The following is a 22,616-nucleotide window of genomic DNA, read 5'->3' as shown; positions in this document are numbered from 1 at the left end:
ACTGCGCTGGGCTCGGCGCGGTTCCGCTGCAGCCACCGGGAGGGAGGGAGAGGCGGGCGCTGCTGCCCGCGCCGGGCCGATGGGTCTCCTTCTGCTCCTCTGGGTGTGTGCGGCCGCCGCCGGGGCAGGTGAGCGGCTGGGGCTGCGGGGCGGCTGCCGCTCCTGCCGCCTCTCCGGAGAGCGGGGGCTCGGCGTGCAGGAACTTTGCGGGGGGCCGGCGGCGGGTAGCGCCCCTACGGGGACCGGGACCGGCATCGGGAGTGGCACTGGCTCTGCCGGCTGCCGCCACGGCGGGGCCGGGCAGCCCTCGCTGCGCGGGTCTCCGCGGCGCGCAGTACGGCTTGTCCCCAGCGGAGAGCCCCCGGGTGCGGTAGGGCAGGTGGGGCAAAGTTTTCTGAAAGCGGCCGGGGTGCGTGGTAGCGGGGACACGGGGTACCGGGGAACGGGTACCGTGGGAACCCACGTTCCAGGCGGGCGGCGCGGTGTGCCTGCCGGCGCTGTGCCTGCCGCGTTATTCCGACAGCACTGCGCGACCCAAACACCCTTTCTTGTTCCTTTTGGGAGGCTTTGTTCTCCTTCGCTTTGCCACGGGGACCGCGCTTCCTCGGTCGGAGGTCGTGAGGGGAACGTTTCTGGATGGTGCGTGTATCTGTTCTCGAGGATGTTACCCCAAACGATTATGAGAAGCGCCAAGGAATCCATGTTTTTAAATTACAATTATACTTGTAGCGATTATTATCAGAATCTACAGATCTGGAGAGATGCGTAATAAAAATAGTTGGAAGAATATACAGCCTGCCCCTTTCGCAGTGGTGTTGCCACCAGGAACGTACACAAGCTTTTTGGAATAGTCAGTAGGATCTGAAACTCCCCTTCTTGGAATTGCGATGTCAATCTGAAAGTTCTTTGTGTGCAACAATTGCCGCTGAAGTTGTGAGGGGAAAGAGCAAAATGTCTCTCCTAGAGAGAGCTTGCTCTTCACCGCATTGATGGGTACATGTGGGTGACTTGCTTGTGTGGAGTGTGCTTTTGCTCAAAGTTTTTCTATCCCTAAAGAGCTCATTTCACATGTTGAGGAAATGATAAATGTGCTGCATACATTGCATGACTCTACATTAGCTAGATGGAGCGTGGCACGATTGCTGGAGCTTGAGTGGTGGTGATAAAGGCGCAAGAAGAGCATACAAGCTGGTGGAGCTGTAAGGAAGAATGAATTTCCTTTAGGGATTTCCTGGTGACATCATTCATAATCATATGGCTTAATTCTCTAAATCTGCTGTGGTGTCTTCAGTTCAGGTTGGGCCAAATCCACCAAGTCCTGAGATGATTTCTGCTCCCGCCCACCTGACTGAATTAGTTGGGAGTTCTGCTTGTGTAAGCCACTGATTTAAGAGAAACAGCCCAATTACTTTAAATAGGAATTGAAAGCTGTACCCATCAGGATCGGGCCCAGGCCTTGCACAGTTCTCCAGTGAGTGCAGACGGGTTGAAAATTAATTTTTACCTCAGAAAGAAACGGTCTTGCCAGCTTCTTGTTCCACTGAAGAGAGGCAGCATAAAATAAGGAGATGCAAGTGTGGCTGACGTGCCTGTGGTATCTTTCTGATAGACTGTGGGAGACTGCAGGGGAAAATGAGACTTGGTTATCATACTGAAGATGCTGATTTGTTGTCTATTAATTATTAACTAAGCTTTTAAGTGCCTGCTGCAATTTGAAGAGCCAGAACAGGAAAATAACTAGGTATTTAAAGCAGTGTAGGTTCTTGCTAAATAGCTGCTGTGGCATTAGAAATAGTCTTAGCTTTTGAGAGCATTTTAAAAACTGGAAGGGTGCACACTAAAGTTGGCACCTGAGATTCTTCACCGGTGTAAATCAAAGCCTGTGGAGCTACAGTGATCTATACTTGGTGAGCCTTAGGTATTCAGGCTGGAATAAAAAGCTTTAATAGAGCAGAGGAGTAACTGTGATTTATGGGATTGACCATACTTGCGAGATGTGGTTTCTGTCCTCACCCTCTAGATGCCTGTGGTAGAGCTTTCACTGGCTTTAATGGGGTCAAGATTTGTCTTCCTGGACATAGTTTGTCCTTCCTGTTGAGCAAGTTTTAGTGCCTACTTGACCTCCCTTCATTTTAGGAGGTTTTTGCCGATCTTAATATATCCAACCCTTTCCAAATGAGGAGCAGTGTATTCCGTTCTTGGCAAGGATAGCAGGCACTTTCTTTCCCGATAGGTAAGTTCACACAATTTACAATGTGCTGCTTTTTTGCTTTTTTTTCTGAATAAAACCCTTAGAAGAAATAATAAGTCCTTCAGTTTCTCTTCTAAAACAATATTTGCTTTAATGCCCTTTTTTTTCTCAGAAAGGCCACCCTCTGTATTTATGTTTGTGTCTGGAGTTTGTAGGTTGCAGCCCTTGCACTGCAAGAATTGCTGTAGGTTGGGAATAGATACGTTGATAAGTTCTCTCCTGGTAATCAGAGGCAGGTACACTGAAGGAAAGCAGTCACTGGTTAATGTTGGCTGTTTCTTCAGTAAACCTTGACTGTATGCAAGTGGTCTGGGACCAGAAGAGCTAGCTGACTGTTTCTGATGCCAGTGCTTATCCCAGAAGGGGAAGGTGTTGTCCAAAGTGTCAGCTGTGGTCCTTCAGTGCCTGAGCATCTAGGGTTGGTGAAGTCAAAGATGGTACTGAAAGCTTGATGATGTTGCTGATTATCTGGCAAGTTTTTACCCCTGGAAAAGTTTATCTGGGTTCATATTATCTAATTTAAATTTCCTACAGTAAGGTACTTATACCCACATCCTTATGAAAGCACTGTGTATGTACTCACTTGAGTATGTTGGCAGTCTTGGAGCTTCAGTTCTGCCAGATGCTTCTAGATCTTTATTTTCCTTGTAGAGTAAGGTTGCTAGAGACCTTCTAAAGCTACTACTAAAGCTTTCTACTCTGTCCCTTGTGTAGCAGAATCCTCTGCATTAGCACAGCACGATGTTCCAACAAGTTTTAATTCTTGAGTAAAGGAAGGGAGAAAGTGCTGTGGTACAGATGGCTTATGAGTAGAATACTTAACTTGCTTGTTCTGCACACCTCAGTAATTTCTTAGACCCCTTCAAAGAGAATTACAGATGAATCAATTTAGGCCTGAACATGAGGTCCACTCTGTGGAAATCAGTCTGGGAATGCTTTACAGGTAACGCTGTTGCTTGATGGAAGTCAGTAGGACTTTTACTATTGACTTCAGCTGCGTCAGGATTTTCCTGGAGCCTGTTCCCGATACTAAAGATGTTATTTAAAAATTTCATCAAGGAAATGCTTGTATTCTGCATGAGACATTTGACTTATGTGTCAGGCACAGATCTCATGTCACACTTATTGCTATGTTGAGAGAGACACTGTGGTCAGGCTGGCCTCTTCCTATATCTAGAAAAACGTATGTTTAATGAACTCGGTGCACCATAAAAATCAAGTTGCCCTGAGCTTTTGAGCATAGCAACTTCAAACTACTTGGGGGCATGAATCCCCTCAGGTCCCTGCTAGTTAAGGGAGCGTCAAACCTGTGTATAAGCCATTTCTAAGGTTTAGATTTGTGCTTCTGCAGATGAGGAGGTAAAGGAATGTCTGCTATTTGTAGGCAGACTTTGTCACATTTCACTGGCACCGGCTGTGCTGAAATACAGAGGTGCGCTTCCCAAGCGATACCCAACAGTTCTGGGAATCACCTGGGGCTCTTGGATTACAGGGTGGCATCCTTTGCACTGCTGCCATATCTTCTCCAGGGTCATTTGGCCCAGTTGGGAAGACAGATTACATTTAGCCTATGAGCTGTGGGGCCTGGTCTGTTAGTCAGAGCAAGCTAAGAGATGTAAGAGAAATTTTTCATCCTCACGTCTCCCTGGAAATAGTGTGGCCAATAGATGAATGCTGCAAATCTCTTTCATCTTTTTGCCTAGGTGGTTATGCTTTTACTTATTTATTACTCTTTAGCCTTATGAAGGTACTGAATTAGTGTTACAGTTTTAGAATGTTTCAACTTGTGTGTAGCAAAATCTGGAGAAAGGAAATAGTTTCATTAAAAGAATTGGAGAAGAAGATATTCTCTTTCCTGCAGCAGAGTTACTGTCTTACAATAATTACTGTATACAGTGTGTGTGAATGTAAAGGTACTATAAATGTCTGCACTGCACTGGATATTCTTCTCCATTCTTTTAATTACCTGATTTGAAATAAAAATTGATCTAACACCCTCCCTTCCTTCCCTCTCTCCTGCCCTCTGTCTGCCTCCAACAGCTGTAGGATTTGGAATGGATCCTGACTTACAAATTGATATCATCACAGAACTGGATCTTGTGAATACAACCCTTGGGGTAACACAAGTGTCAGGACTACACAATGGCAGCAAGGCATTTTTATTCCAAGGTAAGACAAACATCCTCTATTTTCTTATCTAACTTCTGTCTGCTTGAGCTCATAAGAGCTTTGATGCCTAGACTGTAATGGAGGTCTGACATAACTGTTGCTTACTTTTACTTTCATATTTTTTATTTCAAAATAGCTGTTATTACTTTCCTGAAATACCTATGGCATTTATTTTTAGTATGCTCTCAGTTAGCTGCGGTTAGAGATCTTTAGGGAACTGTTTTTGTGTAGGATTTTAACACTTACCTAGTTAGAAATAAATACTGTAAGTCAAAGCAGTTCTAAGGCATGGATTTGGTGCATGCATTTTCTCTGTGATTGTACACATGCAGAGACACACGCAGCTGGAGCTGTGTAGCTACAAGAAAATATTTAATGTATTGAAACTGATTAGCAACATGTAAAGTGGCAAAATAGAACAGGATTGCATTTAACTGCCCGAGCTGAGTATCAGGTATGGAATAAGTCACTTAGAATTGTGGTGGGTTTTATTCAATACTCTAAGATAATGCTTGTGAGGCGTTCTAAAATGGTGGTGTTTTTATTTTTAGTGAGTGAAATTCATGATGAATTTCAATTACTCAAATTTTTGATGAATTAACAAATTTTACCATGGGCTTAATCTGTAAAGTCCAGATTGCTGTACTTTACTGTGTTGCAGTGTGTGTGTTAGTGTCTCACTTTTTTGCTGTCTGTCCTCTGTAGCCATTTTTAGAGGCAGACAATTATGATCTCATTTAGCTTTCATTCTGGATCTGCAGTGCTAACTGACTTCATTGCAAGTTGTAAAAGAAGCTGATCTATAATCTTAGCTCATTCTTTACCTGGCCAAGGCCAGTTTAGGATCCAGAGTAGAGAGAATTCTAGAGACCTCAGATTTGTAAATCGTATTTCCAATCTTTTATGGTACAATGAGACATAATTTTCACTGATTCCCAGATTACTCTCCAGAAGACATTAATTTATTAATCTAAAGTTATCAATTGTTTGTGTTTTTTTTTCTTTTTTTTCCGCAATACCCTGACTCCAAGTTTGTGTATTATGGACAAACAGTATTAAAATACAGTAATTCCTCTAAGGACTGCAGTGGCTGAACAGATTCAAAATGTTTTAGTACCTCCAATTGCTATTCTATGCAGCTAATTGTAGCCATGCTGGTGAACTGTCATGGTAAGTTTTCACACATTGGTAGTCAGAGCTGAAGGGAAGATGACTGAGAAGTGTTTTTTAGGATACTGACTGAAATTGTTGATACTGAAAGCAGCTTTGAAAGCCTAATGGGGAAAATGTTCTTTTTGCCTTGGAGAGTCCCACCTGTAGTTTAGAGAAACTTAAGAGAAAACTGGTGTAAAAAAGTTAGGGCTTGTAAAATTACCATGAGCAGAAAAATGGAAGACAGATGTTCATGGGAAGCAATGAATAAAAATTCACTGTACTAAGTGAATAAACTCAAAGCCTGTAATTAGGTAAATAAAGTTTTTTTTTTTGGCTACCAGAACATAAATTGTTTTTGCTAATGTACACATTTTGTGATGTATCCCTGTGCTTGGATAACACCTCTGGCATAAACCTTGGAAGACAGCTCAGGAAAATTTTTGTCTTCAGTTAAGCCCTTGGGCTGGGGGAAGACTGAAGATGTTTGGTCTCTTACTCCATCTTGAGAGAGGTCTGTGAGGGGTCTTTTGCTGCTGCCATCAGATGGGAAGGAAGTCTGAAGCAGCCCTGCTGGCTGCTTCCCTTCTTGTTAGTATCTGTTATTTGTTAAATGTCAGCAGTATGTTGGCAGTTGCATGCATTGCCTTTTACTAACAGAGGTGACTTACTTTAGAGCTACTGTTTGATTGTGTTCCAGGTCCTTTGCAGTAAAACTGATGCAGAACTCAGGGCAATGTATGGGTAACTGCTATGGCTAAGTTGGAATCTCTTCCTACAGAGACTGGTAAAAAAACACAGCACACATGACATCCCCTGTGGAGAGAAAAGACTGAAAGTTAGTGCTTATTTTCAAAATCACTGTATCCTCTTGGACCAGCTCTTCCAGTCTCCAAGATGTGTTCCTTTGAGCAAAGCTTTGCTTCAATTCTTACTGTTTGGGAGTAGCTAGTGCATGCTGTGCCTTGCTCTGTCATGCTGCTCTGGTGTTGCCTTTGGGACTTTGGGCAGGGGAGGACCCGCTTCACCTGGCAGGCTGATTGCTGAGCACAGAGCCACAAAAAAAGACCTCTTCACTCACTGGCTTTTGCTGCTGAGGATTTCCTAGTTGAGGGAATTAGAAGAATTTGTGAGTATGTTCTTTAGTGTGTGCAGTTTTCCTAGGGTCAGTTTTGCCTGCTGCCTTTGGTGGTGACCTTACAGCAATGTAACAGAGCTCTGAGCTTACAAAAGGTTCCCCGTGGATCATTTGCTGTCTTGTAAGATGTATTTCCTGAAATGGCTTTGCTAGAGCAGTTCAAACTGAGAGTTTCTTTGTGTGTCCCTGGAAGTCTACATCTTGAGTCAGTGAAATGGTAATTTTTCCCTACCCCGATGGCTGTGTGCACAGTTGTAGTGAAAATACGGATTGTTCTCCTAAGTGAGACTCTTGTTCTGTGAATTAAACTCTTTGAAACAGACACCTTTATGAGTTTTTGGGCATTAATTTGGTTGCATTTAGAGGCAAAAAGAAGAAATGAAGAAGCAGGGAATGATGGTTAGACATGCACAAAGGAAAGAGAAACATATTTTTAATTAGCTTCTGGATCATTGATACTATCAATTATTACAGTAAGTAACATAGTTTGTATGAAGTTTCTGGGGAGTGATGCCATGATTTGATTTATCAGAGAGCAAATGTAGGACTCTTTGTCCTGGAGAATTAGCAATTTCAGTCCAAGGCAACCTCAGTGAAGCCAGTGGAATATTCTGATTTTCTAATAATATTGGTAGTAACAGCTGAAACACAGATTTCTATGGGAAGCAGTTTTACAGGCAAAGGAACAAATTCAGCTCTGTTGCAAACTATGTGACAGCATGATAGAACTGAAGTGGCAATTGAGAGATGTGGGTTGCCTTCGGGCAAGCAAACTTGCTCCTAATTCAGAAAGCATAGAAACCTATAATAATGTATAGTTATCTGAATGGTCCTGTTGGATCTGGACTTTGATTATTAGAGTATTTCAGCTGGATTTTTGATTGCTCAGTTCCAGTATTTGTGTGTTTCAGTTCCATTCTCTGTGAAATGGGGATGAGGGAATCAAAAAAGTAGTGTAAGAGCTGACAGTGAATTAGATGAAATACAGATATCTAACTCGTAATGGCAATTCTGCAAACAGTCTGACTCTTAAGATCCCGAACATTGTGGTGTCTTGATTATTTGTCTTTTATTAATTTGTACAATCAAGAGTGGGGAAAAAACCCCTGGTGTTTGGGTAGTTGTTCTAGCACAAAAGTGACGAAGGAAGATGAGTGGAGATTTTTGAGTAGAGTGCTCTTGGGGAACAGGGTACCCAAGAACCAAATATTTGATCCCACATCTCCTTACCTCCATCCAGGGGTCCAAAGAATTCTAAGAAGCAGTCCTGGGGGTGGGAGGGAAATCTGCTACAAAGAAAAATATTAATTGTCCATCTAATGCATTACAATAACATCTTAGAAACACTGAGTGAAAAATATCTGTAAACAGAATCTTATGAATATGACAAAATGATACTGAAATTCCTAGAACAGGATTATAATGAAACCCTGAGCCATGGCCCCATGGTGGAGCTCAGTCCTGCAGTATGTTTTAGCTAGCAGGGAAGCTGGGCTTGTTTTGACACTGTATGTGGAAACCTCATCAGGATCTTGAGATTGGTGGCAGCGAAAGACTCTTATTATAAGTGAGCCAGGAGGAGGTGAATAACTGATCATCCTGTTTCTAGGTAGACTGAACCCAATTTTTAGCCTAGCTGTTAAATTATGTGATTACTTTAACCAGTCTGACTTTTGTTCTGTGCTCAGTTCTCACTGGCAAAGTAAAATTTTATTCCTTTTACAACCTGTCAGCTATGCCTATTTCTTTTTAATTCCTATTTTCTCAACATCTATTTTTGAGCTAACAGAGGCTTAAAGCCTTTACTTAATATACTTCTTGGGGAGACTGCTTTATAAGGCTTTGCTGTTCCCTTTCTTAGCAATCTGGCAGTATTTTTCAACTAAGTCTTTAAATTAGGAATGATCTTTGTACTATGTAGACTATGTAAAGCACTAAGTAAAATAAACCACCAAGTACAGTTCAAAGTCTAGCTATATGTAGCCCTTTGTTCCTTGACTGTTTCTTTACATATATTAAACAACCACTGGATTTATAAGAGAAAGACCTGGCCTGCAGCTCCTGCGGCACAGAGTTCAGTTGTTCTGCTTCTTCCCACTTTGTACCAGGGACTGCTGAGTTCTTTTCTGTTCAATAGTAGCTCCAACAGGAAAGGTGAAAGAATAACAAGCATCTTAAGGCACAGAGAAAGGCAATGCTTTTGTTAGAGAAGAGTGAATCTTGTTGAGTTCCTGAAATAAAAGAGCTGTCCTGCTTCAGGCCAAAAGAGAGAGTAAAGCTGCAGTACCAAGGAGGGGGTAGAGGTGCTTCCCAGCAGACTCACTTGAGCTTCCAGATGCAGTACAACCTGCTCTGTCAGTGTTTCCTCTCAGTGTGTTATAGAGCCTAATTTTTCATTTTAGACACCTTCCTCCTTGACTTGCTAATTCTGCGCCTGGAGAGCAGAGGTCTTTCCTAATCCTGCTCTAGGATTCAGAGTCCTTAAAGGCAGCTTTTGTGTGCCAAAGTGGAAGGGGTTTGATTGCTGGCCAGCTTTGGTGTGCTTTGAGACTGGTGGGTAAGTAGAACTGCGTAAGTTGGCCTGGCCATCAGGAGTGGGCACTTACCCTTTATATCAGGAGTGCGATTGCTGGGGTACACTTGTTATGCCTTGGCCATGTGTGTGGGGCAGTACCTCAGCACTGAAGTGCACTCTGTAAATTCAAAGGTCTGGTGAGTGGTCAGCTGCCTTCCTCATCCGTGTGTGAGCATCACAGTTGAGCCTCAGTTAGCTGTGTGCTGTGGCCGAGGTTTTATGGGATCATAGAGTCCTAGAATGGTTTGGGTTGGAAGGGACCTTGGTTCCTTGCCGTGGTAAGCACACATTGCCTCATGCTTGGCAGTTATGTTTGCTTTCTTGGGGTGGACAGCAGGGAGGTCTGCAGCAAAGGGGAGAGATAAACTTCAGCTTTGGAGCTGGGAGGGGAAGGAAAGGAACATCTGCTTTGTCATTTAACCAGGTACTTCCCACCACCTGCATGGGCTCTTTGGAGGTGGTGAGAGGGGCCAGCACTGCCCTGAGGTGGGGCAGCTGGAACCAGTTGTGGCCAGACAGGGTAACTCCCACCTCTCATCACAAAGGCACGGGTGCCTCACCACACAGTTTGGGTCTATCTCCATGAGAATTCTGCCAGCTCTTTGAACTTGTGTGCCTTATTGAGCTTCATTTGTTTAAAGGGAAGAGTGAGCTTTGTTTCCTGTTTCTTCTTGTGCAGGTCCACACTAGTTTTCACAGGGGTGTGGTGGGTTTTACCCTGTTCATGTCTGTGGAGCACCTCTCCTGGGTCTGTGGGGCCTCAGGAGGGAAAGACAGCTGCCATCACATAAAAAACCTTTATATCTGTAAGCAAAAATAGCATCTGTAAGCAAAATAGCATCTACATCTGAGTTGAGGGTCACCTCTCACCCTGATCATAGAATCATGGAATCATAGAATAGTTAGGGTTGGAAAGGACCTTAAGATCATCTAGTTCCAACCTCCCTGCCATGGACAGAGACACCTCACACTAAATCATGTCACCCAAGGCTTCATCCAACCTGGCCTTGAACACTGCCAGGGATGGAGCATTCACAACCTCCCTGGGCACAACCCATCTGGTAACACTGCAGGTGTTGCTCCCTCAGTGCTAAATGTTGCTGTTTCCTTTCTCCTTCTGCTGAGATCTTGCTTCTGAAATTCCTCTCTCGCCATCAGCACTGATGGCTTACTCAAAGCTGATCCACTTTTGCAGCTTGCTGGCTCTGAAGGCAAGGTGTGCACCTCTACTTGCCCTTGGTGGTGGCTCATGACCTGTGGCTGTGTGGAGATGGTGGGGACCAAACCAGTGTGAGTCTTTCCCCATGACGGGGGTTTGTGGGGTGATGAGAAATACAGCTCATCCCATAGCTTGGGAGAGCAGGATCCTTGCTGGCCTTCCGCGCTCATCTCCTGGGATGTTCCCCTGCTTTTACAAGCTCCAGCCTGGCCCTTAGGAGCTGTGGGGGCTGCTTGCCATCCTAGAGAGGTGCGAGTCCCCTCAGCGCTTTCAGCCCTTTGTCAAAGCTGCTCTGTAAAGCACCACTGAAACAGGAGTTACAATAAGATGCCAACAGCTGGGCTGGCTGTACCCAAGAGGACAGAGAAAAGTGTATTTTATCATAGAGTCATAGAATAGTTAAGGTTGGAAAAGACCTTCAATCATCTAGGTTCAACTCTCCTGCCATGACAGGGCCGGTTTCTGAGCTTGTGCCCATCAGCAAGTCATAGAGTAAGGTCTTGATCACTTTTGGGGTTCTCAGGTGTTTCTCCTGCTTTCCCCACTTCCTTCCCAGGGCTTTGTGGAATCTGGAAAGGAGAGGGAAATAAAGCTGGAAACATAGGGGCAAGGACTGGGCAGGGGAAGTGATGATAAAGAACTGAAAGTTCCAAACTGTTAGTGCTGTAATGTATCTGTGTATGTAATGCTGTAATGTAGTATCTCTGATGTGTGCTGATACTTAGCAAGTGGTTTTGGAGGATACAACATGGATTTAATGGTTTTAATAGTGATTTAGAACCTCTTAGTGATTTAGAATTTAAACTTTGCTGTACATTTGTTGTTCACTTGCAAAGCTGAGGTACTAATGCCCTTTCCTGTAACAACAGTGGTGTGAAAAGAATTTGTTAATATTTGTTGAGGTCTTGGATACTGTGCTTGTTGAATAATTACCATAGTCATGGTCTGTTCTGTCTTCAGAGGAGGATTTGAATACAGTAGATACACTGTTCAAGGTAAGCCTTGAACAATAAAAATAAAACTTCAGATCCTTGTTTGTTAAGTAAATAGGTTTTGCTCTTTGTTCTTTACTGTTTTCCCTGAGACAGGGACCCTCTGGAAAGAGAATTTGTGATCCTGTATTAAGAATGGTGTTGGAATGCACATCCTGCAGGGTTGAGCAAGGTTTGCCTGTGAGACTTGAACCCTAACATCTGTCTATATTTTTTTAAACGTGGCTAATGTTTTAATGTGTTTTGCAATTTTTTTTCCAATTAAATCATTAGGCTAATCAATTTTTTTTCTTTTAACTTTGCAAAAATGACAATTTTCAGAACAGAGAAATTATGTAGAGTTGGAATACAATGAGCTGGGAGGGGATGAATGAGATGAATCATCTTCGATGGAGGGAATTAAAGATCACTTGAGACATAATTATTGAACAATGCTTTCAGGCTTTCATGATACATAAACTACTGCTAACTTTGTCAGTTCCCAGAAGTAGTTCTTAAAATACACTTATATACCCATCCAGTGATGGCTGTTTGCACTCTTGCTTAATGTTTGAATTATGTTAGAAATCTGCCTAGGAGTATCATTTAGTTAGATGAAGGTATAACTTGTAAATCCTTGCAGTTTCTTGTTCCATACCCTCTTGTTTCAAACATGCCTACCCCCCAGGCAAGTAAGTGCCGGCTAAAATAGAAACCTAGTCACATTAAATGACAGTGACCAATTTCTACTTTTCCCATGCTGAATGTTGTCATGCTGCCTTCTGTTACTTGACATTTTTTGGGTTTCCTGTCATGTCTGTAATGATTATGAAAGAATTCTGAGCACATGTTGCCTCTGTCCTTGGCAGTTATTTTTGCTTTGCTGGGAGACAATAATTGTGCTACTTGTCTATCTTCATTGCCAGGGTGATAAGTACGGAGGGGAAGTGGGATAAGCACTTCAGTATTTCTGTTCTATGCTAAAAGCCTTGAATGCTTCTGGCAACCTGTTGATGAAGTCCTGTAATGAAGATAAGCAAAAAGAAAACAAAAGGTCTTTGCTCTTCAGTAGGCAGAGAGGGGAATGAAGAAATTAGTTTCTGATACTGCTAGTAAGTGTAGCATTGCACACAGTCTGAGCATCTAGGTGCTTACAATGAAAGTAAATCAGTTTAGATAAAAGAATAACAGTTTGAGCTTCTTGTCATTTCAGCAGAACAGAAATACAACAAAAATGTCTTTTTCATAGAATCACAGACTGGTTTGGGTTGGAAGGGACCTTAAAGCTCATCCAGTACCAACCCTCTGCCACAGGCAGGGACACCTTCCACTAGACGAGGTTGCTCCAAGCCCTGTCCAAGCTGGCCTTGAATGCTGCCAAGTTTTTGGCAAACTTATACTCTGAAGTCATATCATACTCCACACAATCAGATTTTATCAGCTACGTATTTAGTAAATGGGTATTAAACAGGAGAAAGGATATAGTTTTATAACATCTAGTTAGACAGGCGCAGGTGCTACTCAGAGCCCTGAGGGATTGAGGTGAAGTACATACGGTACCTGAGCTGTGCCAAGCAGCACTGAATACCCCTCAGTGGAGTATCCAGGCCAAGTTCAAGGTAAGTCCTTGCACCTGATATTTCAGTTCCGAGTCACTGGGAAGATGCTGGAGTAAAAGAGAGCAGAATTAGAGTGTTGCTTGGCACTACTGAGTTTAACTGGAAATGCAGAAGGAGGGAAAAACAACGCTGAAGAACAGAGTTCTTGCAGTGAAACAAGGTGGCCTATTATGATTGTTTTTGATCCCAATTGGTTTTTAAACCAATTTGAACAGAAATGTGTTAATATCCATTTGGTAAGAATATTTACCCTCATCCTACTTGATTACATTACTTTGAAGCAGAGTTGCATTTTCTGCCTGAAAGGAAATGGTGTTATTTGAAATTACTGTCACACAAATTTAAACACATACAATGATGTGGTGGGTTTTTGTTTTAAGATTTTTTACCTTTACAAATACACAAAAGCAGATATAATCAGACCTAATGCAAGCAGCAGGCGTGGCCCATTTCCTGTGGTGAAAAATTCTGTTGTCTTCAACTACCTATCAAGAATAAAAATTAGATGCTACTTGAGGCCTCAACCTACTTAGTCTATGCCAGATTCTAGATTAATCTTCCCACCTGCAGTGTGGCTGTATAAATGACATGAAGGGGGCAATTTGTCCTCTTAATTTTTCATTTTTGCCATGTAAATGGTGTGAAGTAATCATGTTACCCTGTGCTGGTTTATGGCATTACGGCATGGGATTGCTTTGCCTTGTGTGGCCTATTGAATAATACAACATGCAGAACAGATCTATTTAATTTTTTTTTTAATGGAGCAGACAAAAAATTGTTTTTAGCATTGAAGGTCCATTAAAGCATTCACCTAAATTGTTAATCATATAGGTTACCTGCCTGCTAAAAGAGTAAAGCTGTTTCTCTAGTTCTGACAACAGGGATCTGTCTATTGCTGTTTTTGCGCTGTAGATGCTGTAGCTGAGCACTGATGTTTCGGCTTTTGAAAAACTCCTCAGTACAATCTTTCTGCCCCTATTGTCCCTCCTTGTGTGACAGTATTTTTTACATAAAGCTTAGCTTGCAGCTGGTCCTTTATGCTATAAATAAAAATAAATAGTTAAGAATCACTGCAGCTGCACATGTTATTTTCCTGAGTCCATCCTCCCCTTGGACACACAGGTGACTTCTCCCTCTGAAGCTGTGAGTTTTCCATTTGACATCAGTGGGAACAAACATCTCCTATAGCAGACAAGTTGGTGTTGTAAAGCTTAGTTCTGTGTCATATCCCCCCTTCATTTTTTCTTTATTTTGTTTTCCCTTATTTTAAGTCTTTTGTAAGCTGGAAGGCAGCAAAGATACTCTGAGAGTGCAACATGTATAAAACTGGGTCTTGGAGGTTAAATACTCATTGCTTCTATAGTATCATAGAATCATAGAATGGTTTGGGTTTGAAGGGACCTCAAGACCATCTTGTTCCAACCCCCTGCCATGGGCAGGGATGCCTCACCCTAGACTATGTCACCCAAGGCTCTTGTCCAACCTGGCCTTGAACACTGTCAGGGGTAAAGCATTTACCACTTCCCTGGGCAGCATGCTCCAGTGCCTCACCACCCTCACAGGGAGGAACTTCTCCCTTATATCTAACCTGAACTTCCCCTGTTTAAGTTTTAACCCATCACCCCTTGTCCTGTTGCTGCAGTCCCTGATGAAGAGTCCCTCTCCAGCAACCCTGTGGGCCCTCTATGAAAGGCTGCTATGATGATGAGTGTCTATCTACAGATGGCATGTACACCTGCCTGGCTCCTCTATCTCCACTTTGTCTCATTGTGTGTAACAATGGTGAAATTTTGAAGCCTATTATTGGGGACTGGGGAAATTAACAAAGCCAAGATGTGTGGGAGGAGAGTGAGGCTTGTGTGTGTGTGTCATGATTTTTCTTGGGCTGTGGAGGGCTCTATGGATGTTCATCATTCTGTTTGGAAAATGAAGCAGCACAGCCTTAAAACATGATATTTGTCAAATAATTTGGTAAACGCCAATGATTTGGAAAGCTCATGTACTGCACTTTATCTCAAGCATCCTTTTAAGAGATCTACTGACAAGCTGTGGTAGGAGGATTTTGTCAGTGTTGGTCCAGTAAACTTAACAAGAGAAATAGTGGAAGTTGTTTTGATTTACTGCATCACAGTGTGTTATGGAGCCAGAACAAAATCAAGTTTTTTTTCTTTTCTATGGTAGCATTGTGGACACATTTGAAAGTCATGTCCTCTGTGTTAGCCTTTTGTTCTCTGATGTTGGCTGTGCTTTTAATGGTTCTTGATGTCTTGTGAGTACCAGTTTTCAGCTGGGATATTCTGCCTTTCTAGCTTTGTGCCATCCTAATTGTTTTAAAATGTAGTCATTAACAAAAAAAGAGTAAACATTATTGCTGATGTTCTTGCTAAGGGCAAGAAAGGCAAAAAGGGGGACACATGTGGCAGTTCTATTTACATAAAAGCTTATTTTCAGAAACAAAGGCTTATGGAGCAAAAGAGATCTCTCAATACCCCGAGCACGTTTGCTGTTACGGATGAACCCACAGCAATGGATGCTATCAAAGTTGTCATATTTTATTCATGAGTTCTGGTATGCTTGGGTGAAGTAAGAAAAGCAATGCTCCAAATCATAATTATGGTGTAAAAAGAGAAAACAGTTATTATTGTGACATTTTCTGAAAATTCTTATATCTCTCAAATAATTCATATAAAACATGCAGAGAATGACTAAGTGTGTTTGCTGTAGTTATGATTCTTTGTTGGGGGTGTTGTGGAACACTTCACAGATAGAATTTATACATATTTTGGGAGAATATATAAATGTGTGCCTATGTGTGTTCCAAGAAACAAAGGCAACCAGAATCTTGAATACAAACGTAAAGAGGTTGACAGCGGAAATTATAGTTCAGTAGAGAAAGGCTTTGACAAATATATTATGCTCATGCTATTATCATGCAGTTAATAAATAAAACAGACACCCAGGATTTAATTTGCTTCAGCAGTAACATGGAAGTGATTTTTCTGAGGGAAGGGAAACACAAGAGAGAATTAGTTCACAAAACACGTTTGTTTAATATTTGTACAAATCATATATAGAAAATAAAGAAAAACCATAACATTTTAGTTATGAATGAGTTCAATGGTTTAAAACTAATTAAATAACTATTAAATGTGTCAAGTCATTAGGAGTTTCTGAACCAAGCAAGCACTTCAGCATATGCTTCTGATGCGTGGATAGACTCCACAACTAGTTAAAGTTGTAAAGTAGGTATGCTTTTATTCAGCGCTGAGGTGCATGGGGATCACTCCTCCAAAGCATGCACACCTCAGGGTTGTTGTCCCTTTACATTTATTCTCTTTAAGGTATACATAGACATGAGGTTGCTCAATTCGCCTATACTTATTTAGTATCTATCCCCGCTTCGTATTATAATGAGCTGGAAGGTCCTTTGCACCTGCGCAGTGCCCCTTCTGGTCATGGGCAGGGGTCTCAGGATGAAGTAAATGAGTCTTCCTCTTCTTAAACTTTACACCTTTTAACCTTCAGACATGGCCTTAGGGTCTGGTCGGCACCCAGTCTGCTTCTCCCCTGCTTCTCAGTAGGACCAAACATCTGTGCTTTTGTCATGGTCTTATGGCTTAGTCACCCAGTCTGCCTCTCCCCGCCTTATCAGCAGGACCAATCATCTGCTTTTGTCAGTAGAACTAGCATCTGCTTCACCCCCTCCAGCAGTAATCAGTGCCTTGGCAAGATGGCAATGGCAGGTACTTAGGACAGACAATACTTTTGTTTAAGCAAAGGAATTCCTTTAACTCCCTTGTACAATTTCTCTGTATTACCCCCCTGTACATTGGTTACCGGTGTATCACTTCCTGTGAACTTTATGGAAAATTTCATTGCCTTTACTTGGATTATTCATGTGCTAAACGGCTTTACTGGACTGGAAATTGAAACCTTTGTGTAGCTGTAGCCAAGTCTGTTAGCTACCCAATGCCATCAGTAGCTTTAGGCATTGCAACCTCTCTCTGCAAGTAAAGAAGCTGAGTTGGAGGTTTCTGCTTTCCTGGAAGTTTCCTCTTAATAAGCTGTTTAAAATTAGTATTTTGATTTACATGTTTAAGAATGCAGATTCTCACCAGGGAGACATATTCTGATTTCTGTGTGGCCTTGAGGAAAGTAGTCTGGGATTTTCATCAGAGTTAAAGTAATATAGACATTAGCTTCTCTCCTGCTTCTTGTTGACTATATCTGTCATATTCATGTTAAACTTAGGAATCCTAAAGCACTTCAGAAGCACTTGATATTAGTATTTAGTTTTAATTCTGTTGCCATAAAGTATGAATGAGCAGCATTTGTTATTACCTGCAAGAAGGAAGAGGGCTGAGCGACACATTAGATTTATTGTACATTGCTTAAAAATACAAATGAATCAATCACTCTGCATGCTGTATTGAAAAAACTTTAATTTTGTTTCTAGTTTACAAACATACTATGGGATATAGTGGGAGGAAATAAGTTCAAACTCCGATTAATAGTTATTTGCAAAACTTTTAGATCTAACTTTAATTCTAGATGGTGCTCACCTTCTGGTATCATCTTAAGTTTCTTTTAAACAAATGTGGATAAAGAACATGGTTTGTCAAGTTCAGTATATGTTATCATTTTCTAAGTTAAATTTTTGGAGTGTGTGACTTCGAGCATACCTGAAAATGTTTTGTAGAAGGGGAGCAAAAAAATTGCTTGGCTTGCTTTTGCATGAAGCCAGAATAGAAATGGTGGTTTTGGGTGGCTCATTATTTTGTGTAACATTAATGTTCAATATACTCTTAAAATGGATTCCTAAAGTGGACAGTACTCCTGTAAAGTGAACAGCATATCAATAATGATTCTTAGCATTTATTGCTTTTTCCAACATTGCATATGTTGAACATGCCAGTGTTGCTAGTGTGGTTCATGCTCTTTCTGTTCAAATGTTGTTATTTTTCCAAATAGCATCTTTATCATCGCAGTGATGGGATACCTTATCTGATATAGATGAACAGTGGAAAAGATGTTATCATCAGTGATGCCTGAATTAATTCACTTAAAACACGTGTAATTTGATTAACTCACATGATTTAAGAGCAGATGATGTGTTTTTACTGCTAGCATAAATTCTAGAGCATTTCTACCAAGCATTTAATTTGAGGGAGCAGCCACTTGTAAATAGTTTTGATTTCAGCAAGAGTCCCTTGAGGAAACAACATAGCTTGCCTGAGGAGGAGCGTGAGCCTGTGACTGAGCTCAGTTAAAAGTGGCTGCCTTGAGTAAGAGGATATGTAGACTCGGGAAGGTGATCACCATTGCTCTCAGCAGGAAACTTGTTGCAAGGCCCTTTGGCTTACTCCAGTTTTCTGATTTTGCGCCATGATGGCCAAATGTTTTAAAGGCACCACCAGTCACTGCACAGTGTGTGTGCCCAGGCCTGCTGCTCATCCTGCTGCTGGAGGGATGACTGCAGTGCTTGCTTTGGTTGTTCTATCCATTTGGAGAAGAAGAGAAAGAAGATACGGAGACCCACATGAGGTGAAAGAAGGGCAGCTTCTCAACATAGGCTTTGCTACAGCATTCTGCCTCTGTGCTTTCTCTGTCACCTAGGGCACCTTTTGCTAGCTGGGGCTTGAGAGGCATAGGTGGCTGCCTTCTCTCTTGGCACATATTCATTTCCATTACTGTGCAGTGTCTCCTCCTCTGTTTGTTCCAGAGGACTAGATTTCCACAATTCAGTTTGAAATGCTGGTAAAGCAAATGAAGGACTTTAGACTCTCTGACAACTACTTAATTAACATAAGTGTGGTCATTCCAGCTAGTGCTTGAGTCAGGCCACTTTTCAAGAAGTGAGGAGTCTGACATTAAGCCACTAAATCAACTAAATTATTGGTTGGGGAGAAACTTGATTTGATAAGTATGCTCCGATTTCTGAAGTCAGTAGCTCAAAATTCTGCTGTCCCTGCCATCTGGAGTTTTAGGACTGGATTTGCAATTGCTTCCTGAAAGGAATGAGATCTATGTATATAATTCTAAATGCTGGATTAATTTTGTTAGGAGAGACATAGCTGTAAACTGGTTTGCAAACATGTATATCAAATCGACAGCAATATACACTTATTGCCAGGATAGTTTTGCGTCATGCAAAAGGAGAATTTACATTGAGTTGTACCATTTTTCTACCTCCTCTAGCAGAACTGCTTTTGCTGTATAGTCATGGGAACTCACCTTTCATATTCACCGTGGTAATTGCTCTATCCTTTAATTTAATGAAAACCCATTAAACTGAAACAATAATTAAAACGAGACATCATCTCTGTAGGAGGTTTGCATATTAAAATCACCAAGCATTTCACTGCAGACGGATCTTATTCTTGAGAAACAGTGTCTGAAGCAACATGTAAAGAATGATTTATAATGAATAATCATAATTTAGAAAGCTGTGCTGTTGAATGTGATATCACACTGTTTATCACTGACTCTGGGTGGTTCTAGAAAGGCAAAAGCATTTACAATGTCATTTCATACTGTTGAGAATACCTAGAAGCAGAGCCGTGCTTGTGAGGAAACATCATGCCCTCTTTGATCCTCTCTGTTTAGCATGGTTTTAAGAGAAAGGTGAGATCTTTTCAACCCATTCTTGGTTGTTGGTGGGTAGAAGAGGTGCTGGTCTTCTCTGTTCCACTGCCAAGGTGCCTGGAGAGCATCATGCTGCCTGCTCAGCACCCTAGTGTAATCTTGCTTTTGTTTTCCCTTGGCAGTCATAGAATCCCAGAATCCCAGACTGGTTTGGGTTGGAAGGGACCTTAAAGCTCATCCAGTTCCAACCCCCTGCCATGGGCAGGGACACCTTCCACTAGACCAGGTTGCTTCAAGCCCTGTCCAGCCTGGTCTTGAACACTGCCAGGGATGGGACAGCCACAGTTTCTCTGGGCAACCTGTGCCAGCGCCTCAGCACCCTCACAGGGAAGAACTTCTTCCGAAGGTCTCATCTCAGACTCCCCTCTGTCAGGGTAAAACCATTTCCCCTTGTCCTGTCCCTACAGGCCCTTGTCTATTACTTGTGTGTACTGAGGAGTGTTTTTTGAGGTGTAGGAAGGAGTGGAATCTATCACCAGTAGAGTTTTGGGATTTTGTTTTATTTTTTTCTTTTTGTTTTCTTTTGACCAGTTCTTCAAAAGGTGATGGGAACCAATATGCAGAAAGCAGTCTGTGTGCTGGATCCCACTTGGCTTTCGTGAAGCATCTGTTTTTAGTGAGCAAGAAGGGTTTGTGTGTTTTCATCCTGAGCAATTGTCTAGACTGAGAGTTGCTAGTTTTGGCTCTTCCTTCTGCTCTTGGTTCAGTTTTTGGAAAGCTGATGACTTAAAAAAGGTGGGGCGTGATTGGAGTTTTTGATTTTTGGGATTTTTAGTTTTTTTTTTTTTTTAAATAGAGACTTCGGTTTTATTGGATTTTGCTCATAGCAGTGTAAAAGCCAATATGCTGCAATATTTAATCCTTTAGATGCTGTAGCTGAAATGCAGATTCTGTGTGGTTGCCAGGTGAATTTCTATTTGGTTGTCCAAAGTGTCTGTGCAAAGTTTCTCCTGAAAGCATGGGGAAACAGGTTTGAAATGATAGAAAGGACCAATAAAGCAATGCATTCTGCAGGGGGTTTTCGACCAAAGTAAGGGAGTAAAAGGAAAAGGTATTCAAGCAGGCTGGTGAATGAGGAAACATTCTTTACTGTGAGGGCGGTGAGGCACTGGAATAGGTTGCCCAAAGAAGTGGTAAATTCTTCATTCCTGGCAGTGTTCAAAGCCAGGACAGGGCCTTGGGTGACATGGTGTAGTGTGGGGCATCCCAGCCTGTGGCAGGGGGTTGGAAATAGAGTATCCTAAGGTCCTTTCCAACCAAACCATTCTATGAATCTGTATCTCTTGCTTTAAAAGACATGAGTTAATTTAGAGCTGAATTTTAGTATTTTTCCTCTTCTGGAAGTGTCTGTTAAAGAAAAATGATTTCCCAGATGGATTGGGATTCAGCTTGTAGGAACTGGTCTGCATTTTTCATCACTTAAAACTCCAGCCCAAATGGTCATGTGCTTGCCATTGTATCATGGATTGACAGCATCATCCAAGTAAGTTTGGCAAGAACTCTGTTTTGCTGAAGGTAGAAAGTTGCCTTACTTGATGCTCTGAGACGATTTGTATCTGTTGTACTTTCAAATAACTGTGTATGCTTGCTTTTTTTTTGCTTGCTTAATTTTGGAAATGTTCTGGTATGTTTAACCCTCCTCATCCCGATAGTATTTCAAATTAAGAAAATATAATCACATAGAAGGGCATATGAAACTTGTATCTGTTTATTTATTTTGCTGAGATTGCATTATCATTCAAGCATGAACTAATGTTTCACTGAATCTTACCGTATAAACCTATATTGTTCTATATTATGTAGGAAATACAGCATTTCCTTACAAGCAGACAGTTATTTTTATAGAGAGCATAAAAAGTATTTTCCCTTTCAGGCACCTGTGGTGAGGGAGTGTATGTATTCTTAATTTTTCTTTTTTTTTTTTAAAGTGTAAAAATCAACCTGAGAATAGAAATATCTTATTCTAAATGGCTTGTGTTCCCAGTTCATTTGTATGGTACTTTCTGCAGAAATGGAGGAAAATACAAGCAGATGACATATGCAGTGATCACACGGTATGAAGAGAGGCACTGCTAAAGGGGGCAGGAGCTGGGGTGATGCAATATGTTCTCATGCCTTCAACAAGGCCTCATGCAGTTCCTTCCCAGCATTCTGGCCCTTGTCTGCAAGCCAAGGGCTGTGCTTGGCATCCTAGAAGGCTGACCTGAAGTGCCAGGTTGTGTGTGCTCTGGAGCCTTGGTGGGCTCCTCAGCTTACATGCGTATTTGCAGGTAGTCAGGTCACCTTTGCCATCTCACCGTGGAACTGCTGGGAAAGCCCCCTTGCTGTAGTTACTGAGGCTGAGTTATCACAAACAGCCTTTCTGTAGGGAATTCTGTACCTGCTAATATGATTTTCAGTTGTCTACCAGTACTGGGTGTTCCTAGGCACTGGTAGTCAATAGAGCTACTCCAATTAAATAGCACCATACTTAGGAGTGTGTTAGCTTTTAAAAGTTGTAAAAATAATACTGGCATATGTAAATACTGTTAATTTGGTAGTACTTTGGGCCCAAGATTCTGGAATGTTGGAACTTTGGATCTTACTGATTTTAATCAAAAGAGAATGAATAGAGGGTGTTGCGTGTGGTTTTGATGTATTCATGAGTATGAAGAGCATATGGTATAGTACAGGATTTCAAAGGATGTTTCTCACTACAGTAGTCAGTGCATTGATTATTAATTCATGGTTCTGACCAAGGAGATCTATATGTTTGTTCAAGATTTGGTGGATACATGGCAGGATGTGGCTCTGTATCTGGGTCACAGAATCATAGAATCATAGAATAGTTAGGATTGGAAAGGACCTTAAGATCATCCAGTTCCAACCCCCCTGCCA

General features: G+C 41.8%; 1 protein-coding gene across 1 annotated transcript in view; it reads left to right on the top strand.

The window, feature by feature from the left end:
* NELL1 (neural EGFL like 1) overlaps positions 1-22,616 on the top strand; it is a 298,976-nt gene continuing 276,360 nt past the window's right edge. The window contains exons 1-2 of the mRNA XM_034065392.1: positions 1-128; positions 4,292-4,420. Coding sequence (XP_033921283.1) covers positions 80-128; positions 4,292-4,420 — 178 coding nt within the window. The 5' untranslated portion in view covers positions 1-79. The remainder of the gene's footprint in view (positions 129-4,291; positions 4,421-22,616) is intronic.

The sequence above is a fragment of the Melopsittacus undulatus genome, chromosome 8 (genome assembly GCF_012275295.1).
Source record: "Melopsittacus undulatus isolate bMelUnd1 chromosome 8, bMelUnd1.mat.Z, whole genome shotgun sequence".
Classification (NCBI taxonomy): Eukaryota; Metazoa; Chordata; class Aves; order Psittaciformes; family Psittaculidae; genus Melopsittacus; species Melopsittacus undulatus.
This window is presented reverse-complemented; position numbering and strand designations above follow the sequence as displayed.